We start from the raw sequence: 6,612 nt of genomic DNA, 5'->3' as shown, positions 1-6,612 counted from the left end.
AATTGATAGAAAAGCGAACAATTATGAGAATATCTAGGCATGATCATGTATATAGGCATCACATCCGAGGCAAGTAGACCGAAATGATTCTGCATCTACTACTATTACTCCACACATCGACCGCTATCCAGCATGCATCTAGAGTATTAAGTTCATAAGAACAGAGTAACGCCTTAAGCAAGATGACATGATGTACAGGGATAAACTCATGCAATATGATGCAAACCCGATCTTTTTATCCTCGATGGCAACAATACAATATGTGTCGTTTCCTTTCTATCATTGGGATCGAGCACCGCAAGATTGAACCCAAAGCTAAGCACTTCTCCCATTGCAAGAAAGATCAATCTAGTAGGCCAAACCAAACTGATAATTCGAAGAGACTTGCAAAGATAAACCAATCATACATAAAAGAATTCAGAGAAGATTCAAATATTGTTCATAGATAAACTTGATCATAAACCCACAATTCATCGGATCTCGACAAACACACCGCGAAAGAAGATTACATCGAATAGATCTCCAAGAGAATCGAGGAGAACTTTGTATTGAGATCCAAAGAGAGAGAAGAAGCCATCTAGCTACTAGCTATGGACCCGAAGGTCTGAGGTAGACTACTCACACATCATCGGCGGGGCCATGGAGTTGATGTAGAGGCCCTCCGTGATCAATGCCCCCTCCGGCGGAGCTCCGGAAAAGGCCCCGAGATGGAATCTCTTGGGTACAGAAGGTTGTGGCGGTGGAAATAGGGTTTCGTGGTGCTCCTGGATGTTTGCGGGGTATATGGATATATATAGGAGGAAGAAGTAGGTCGGTGGAGCAATGATGGGCCCATGAGGGTGGAGGGCGCGCCCAGGGGGGTAGGCGCGCCCCCTACCTCGTGGCCGCCTCATTGATTGCTTGACGTCCACTCCAAGTCCTCTGGATCACATTTGTTCCAAAAATCACATTCCTGAAGGTTTCATTCCGTTTGGACTTCGTTTGATATTCCTTTTCTACGAAACACTAAAATAGGCAAAAAACAACAATTTGGGCTGGGCCTCCGGTTAATAGGTTAGTCTCAAAAATAATATAAAAATGTAAAATAAAGCCCATTAACATCCAAAACAGATAATATAATAGCATGGAACAATAAAAAATTATAGATATATTGGAGACGTATCAGCATCCCCAAGCTTAATTCCTGCTCGTCCTCGAGTAGGTAAATGATAAAAACAGAATTTTTGATGTGGAATGCTTTCTAGAATATTCTTTAATGTATTTTCCTCTATTGTGGCATGAATGTTCAGATCCGAAAGATTCAAGATAAAAGTTTATTGTTGACATAAAAGTAGTAATACTCCAAGTATGCTAATCAAGCAATTATGTCTTATCAAAATACCATAGCCAAAGAAAACGTACCTACAAAGTCATATAGTTTGGCCATGCTTCATTTTCGTCACACAAAATGTTCCCATCATGCACAATCCCGATGACAAGCCAAGCAATTGTTTCATACTTAGCCTTTTCAAACTCTTTCAACTTTTACGCAATATATGAGCGTGAGCCATGGACATAGCACTATGGGTGAAATAGAATATGATGATTGAGGTTGTGTGAGAAGACAAAAAGGGAGAAAGTCTCACATTGACGCGGCTAATCAATGGGCTATGGAGATGCCCACTGTCGTGGATCTAAGACTGACAATAGAATGGGGGGTAGGTATGAGGAGGCAAGATCCTAGCTATGGAGTAGTTGTACACACAAGTTTACGAGTTCAGGCCCTTCTTGGAGGAAGTAACATCCCTACGTCTTGGTGCCCTGAGGCGGTCGACTGGATTATATGCGTGTGTGAGTTTACAAACGATGCAAACCCCTATCCTGGAGGAGGGGGGTGGCTTATATAGAGTGCGCCAGGACCCCAGCTCCCCTCCGTTACGCGGGGTTCAATGTACATAAAGAAGGAGCGTTATAGGTAACGTCTGCATTAAAGTGCTATAAATGATAGTTAAGTCTATGAGTAAACGCCCGACCGTTGCTGTGTAGAGTGACTTTAGATCTTTTGTTTGTCGAGTGATTTCTGTGACGGTCAAGTGACATTGATTCTTCCGAGTGGAATGTCTCTGGTCGAGTGGATGATGGTACCCTTTGAATGCTTCTGGCTTTAGGGTGATGTCCTTGGGGATGGCGTCTAGGTCAGGCCTATGACCCTACCCTAGGTGCATAGCTTCATCATTAGCCCCCGAATGGTTCGAGGCTTGAGTGGAGAAGGAGTCGAGAATTCCTCCGATTCAATTTTTGTGCTCCGGGAGTGACTTATTGCGACCAAGCGAACAACCATGATGATCTCAACTCCTTTTCAGTCGCCTTGATCCATTCTTGAATCTGCCGAGTGAACTTTACTGTGATGTCTTGAGTACTGATATGGAGAAGATATTCCGTCTGACAGATTGCCTTGCTGTGCGCGGATATCGTGGGATTTGGATTTGGGGAAGCGCACGGGACGGGGGAGGCCGCAGTAATCAGAATGGATTAGGTGAGGCTGCCTCGATCACCGCACCACCTTTTTCGCCACGTACCTCGCGCGCGAATGTTGCGGGATTTGATTGGGTCGTCCGGACCCACAGGTCAGCCACTCGGAAGCGGCCCCATATAAGGCGTCAGGCCAGGGTTTTCTTTGAACAGTGCGTCTTCGTTCTTCTCTTTCCCTCTTAGTTTTCTCCGCTGCATCTGCTCCTGCTCCAGCGCCGCCGCCCCGTTCGAGCTCTGCTCGCCGCGATGGGGAAGGAGAAGACGGTGGCATTGGAGCGTGCGAAGAAGGCGACGACGAAGGAGAAGGGGAAGAAGTCCGGCCGGGGCGGATCTTCCTCGAGGTCCGGCCTATCGCCGGGCTGGATCCAGGGCGACTGGATTCGCTTGACGATCCGTCAGGACAACGTCGACAACCTGGTCGAGGGGGGACTGACCCCCCATGAATCGGCACGACTCTCGGGGAACGAGACCGAGCCGCAGCCAAAGGAGGGTGAGCGCGTTCTCCTCGCTACTCACATCGACCGCGGGTTTTCCTTGCCTCCCCACCCTTTCTTTCGAGGTTTCTGGAACTTCTTTGGGGCACAACTCCACCACTTTACCCCAAACACCATTGTGTATCTTGCTACTTTTGTGTCCATGTGTGAGAGCTTCCTGGGCTCTCGGCCACAGTGAGGCCTCTTCAAACACATAATCACGTGCCGTTCTCAGTCGGTCAAGAAGGCCAACCCGAGTGACGAGAGGACGCAAGTGATTCAGATGTGCGGGGGTCTTGGGATTCAGATGAGGAGTAAAAGTACTTTCCCAGCCATGATCCTTCCTGAGTCGGCCCGAGGGTGGCAGTCGACCTGGTTCTACTACAAGGACCAGCCAACTCCGGGTCAGTCGACTGGACTTCCCCCCTTTTCCATGCCCCGAGTGGAGAAGCCCTCTGCTTTGAAAGTGACCCCAGAGGAGAAGGCGCAAGTGAAAGTGCTGGTTGAGCGAGTAGTTCAGCTTGTCCGTGATGGGGTAACCGGTATGGATCTATTGGAGGTCTTCCCCAGGCGACGCATCCAACCACTTCAAGCTCGTGACCATCCGATGTGGATGTATTCGGGCACCGACGACACCACTCGGATCCGTCCAGAGGAAGTCCATGAAGCTACGTTGGAAGGGTGGCTGAAGGGTATTACTGGCAACAAAGACAACCCCAGGGGATCCCGGAGGATTCCTCCACTCAACAACTCGTACGAAACCGACAAGGTATGACTCCAAATGGTCGAGTGTCTTCTTGATTTATCAAGTAGCTGTTTGCTGTCATCTGACTGACTCCTATCTTGGTTGTTGTCTTCCAGGCCCTGACTGAGATGTACTCGATGCCCAACGGGGAGCAGGAGCAGGACCCAGAGGGAGAAGCGAGTGGAGGTGAAAGCGGCGAGTGGCACTCTGACGATGAAGAGGACGAGGATAGAGATGACCCGAGTGACGAAGAAGAGGTCGACTCTCCTCCTCGTAGGGAAAGACGATCCAAGCTTTCTCACGATCCAGCAAGCGCCCGCGGCAAAGCGACCGCGCAAACTGGGCAGTCATCAAAGCGCCCTCGGACGTCTTCTCCAGTGCCGACTGAAAGGGCGTCGAAGCAACCAAAAGCTACGCCGTCCAAACCGCCAAAAGCCTTGCCGAAGATCAAAGTGGCCATCCCCATTACTTCCGGGTATTAGTTGGGCTTGATTTCTTGTTTTAGTATGAATCTGGATTTGAGTCGATTCATTTCGTCAGACATGACCGACTAAATTCTGAAATTTGTAGTGCTGCTACCTCTGGGACTTCCACCCGCCAGTATGAAGACGAGGACATAGAAGATGCGGTCACCTCCAACCTGGGTACAATCCTCGTGATCTTGTTCTTGATTGTATGGTCGATTAAATTCTGGTGACTCATCTAGGGTCGGCTGATTTCTTTGCAGCCCCTCCCAATGTCATTGAGCTTCCGGATGATGACGAGGACATGCCGCTGAGGCCCAGGAAGAATAAGGAAATAGCTAGCAAAACATCCCAGTCGGATCCGGCGGCGGAGCGGGTAGTTCAACGGCTCGAAGATGCGAGTAAGGTTTTGGTAACCTTTGCTGACCCGGTGTCGAGTGTGCGTCCTGCATTGTCGACTACTCCAAAGCTTGTTTCAACCATCCAACTTCATGCCTCGGATCTCCAAGTCGCTGCGTCTGGACCGTCCGTCCCCCTCTTTGCCACTCATCATGTTCCAGAAAGCCAGTAGGACGCCGCTGCGGAGGCTATACGTCAGGATGGCATAATGATGGAGCGGGTGAAGGCGGTGCACGAAAACAATCAGGCTGCTTATGACGCCAGCGTGGCTCTTCGAGACAATGTCCAGGTAAGTTAACTTCCGACTGAACTTGTTCTTTTAGGATATGCTACCCGAATATTTTCCTTCTCTTAATCTTTCATTGTCTTGCACTTCGAGATTGTACAGCCACTGGGTGCAGCCGAGTGGAACCCGAACCATTGGGGGCACGCCAAGTGCACCTACTGGGTGTAGTCCCCGAGACCGCAGTCGACTGCTGGTAGTCGGTTGGGGTCTGAGCACTTCCTTTTTTTACTCGGCCTGGGCGGACCGGCCAAGTGGAATCTGAACCAGTGGGGGCATGCTAAGTGCACCCACTAGGTGTAGTCCCCGAGACCGCAGTCGACTGCTGGCAGTCGGTTGGGGTCTGAGTACTTGTTCCTCTTCCTTCTCTTTTTTTTACTCGGCCTGGGCGGACCGGCCGAGTGGAATCTGAACCAGTGGGGGCACGCTAAGTGCACCCACTGGGTGTAGTCCCCGAGACCACAGTCGACTGCTGGCAGTCGGTTGGGGTCTGAGTAGTCTTGAAGTTTTATTCACTCGGAAGTAGATAATCTTTGGTCTTGTCGATTGATATGTCTTCTACTCACTGTAGAAATCTTGTTCGCTTATCTCCAAGTTTGCCGAATTTGAGGAAAAGCAAAGGCAACTCAACCTTGACCTGGAGTTGGCTCAGCAGAATTGAAGAGGGCTCAAGATGAAGTCGCTGGTACGGAAGGTAACGGCCTATCGACTGCTTATCTTGACCATCCTTCAAGTTATCTCTTCATTCTTCTGTTTGATCTAAATGTGTATTTTGCAGAGAAAATGATGTTGGCCCTGGAGAAGAAGGACTTGGACCTTGCAGCTGCGCAGAAGGAGGGTCAGGAGAAGACTGCCCTTGCTGACCAGAAACTGGCTTCGGTCGGAGCGCTGGAGGAAGAAATCAACAAGCTGAAGTCATCTCTCACTGAATGCAATTGAGAGGCGACTCATCTGAAAAAAGATAAAGTGGCTCTGAACGACTAGCTGGAAAGCATGACTCGCAGGAGGAACGATCTGGAGGCTTATCTGAAAGCTCTCGCCAAGAAACTCTTTCTTATGCTTGAAGGTACCTCTTTTTTAGCCGACTGTTTTACTGTTTGCAAGTTAGACCTGACCAGTCGACTCATTAACTCCTTGACTCTGCAGAATTCTGCCAAAACTTTAAAGAGGAGACAGGATGGATCGAGACGGGCTTGGACCCTATCCTTTCTCCAGTCGGCGATGAGGCTGCCATGAATGTGCTTCGACTAGAATCCCGCGTCGCCATTGTTACAAGTTATCTTGCCCGTCTGAAGGTTGCAGTTTCATGCATCGACTCATCGCTTTGGCCAAGGGCAACGCTTCAGAATGATCTCGAGTCTCTGATGGCTCGACTCAATGAGGTCCCTGGTCGAGTGCAGGAATGGAAGAAGTCCTCTACCCGATGCGGTGCTGACGTGGCTGTCACTGGTCAGGGTCCACTGCAGAGAAGCTCGAGAAGAGAAGCTGGCGTCGATCAAGGTCGGCAACACAAAAAGCACAACTTCCAGTCCTTCATGGAGACTTTCATTGCTGCTGCCACTCGGATCGCTGACGGGATTGATTTGGACGAGTTCGTCGAGCCTGCAAGTCCTCCTCCTGCCGAGTGAACAAACTTGATACTTAAACTTGCTTTAAATTTGCCTCGGAATGCCGAGTGGTTTTTGTAACCGTTAAACTCCTTCGGGCCTGACGCCTAAGTACTTTTATCTTCGTCCT

At 49.5% G+C, this 6,612-nt stretch overlaps 1 protein-coding gene across 1 annotated transcript; it reads left to right on the top strand.

Annotated features, from left to right (window-relative positions):
- Positions 1 to 3,528: 3,528 nt before the first annotated feature.
- On the top strand, positions 3,529 to 5,814 carry LOC147976740 (uncharacterized). The gene is made up of 5 exons (XM_087520957.1): positions 3,529 to 3,753; positions 3,846 to 4,204; positions 4,300 to 4,373; positions 4,457 to 4,594; positions 5,654 to 5,814. Exons 1-5 carry the CDS (start codon positions 3,529 to 3,531, stop codon positions 5,812 to 5,814), a joined length of 957 nt encoding a protein of 318 aa, XP_087377083.1.
- The last annotated feature ends 798 nt before the right edge of the window (positions 5,815 to 6,612 follow it).

The sequence above is a fragment of the Triticum urartu genome, chromosome 4A (genome assembly GCF_056163025.1).
Source record: "Triticum urartu cultivar PI428250 chromosome 4A, HENAU_Tu73, whole genome shotgun sequence".
Lineage (NCBI taxonomy): Eukaryota > Viridiplantae > Streptophyta > Magnoliopsida > Poales > Poaceae > Triticum > Triticum urartu.
This window is presented reverse-complemented; position numbering and strand designations above follow the sequence as displayed.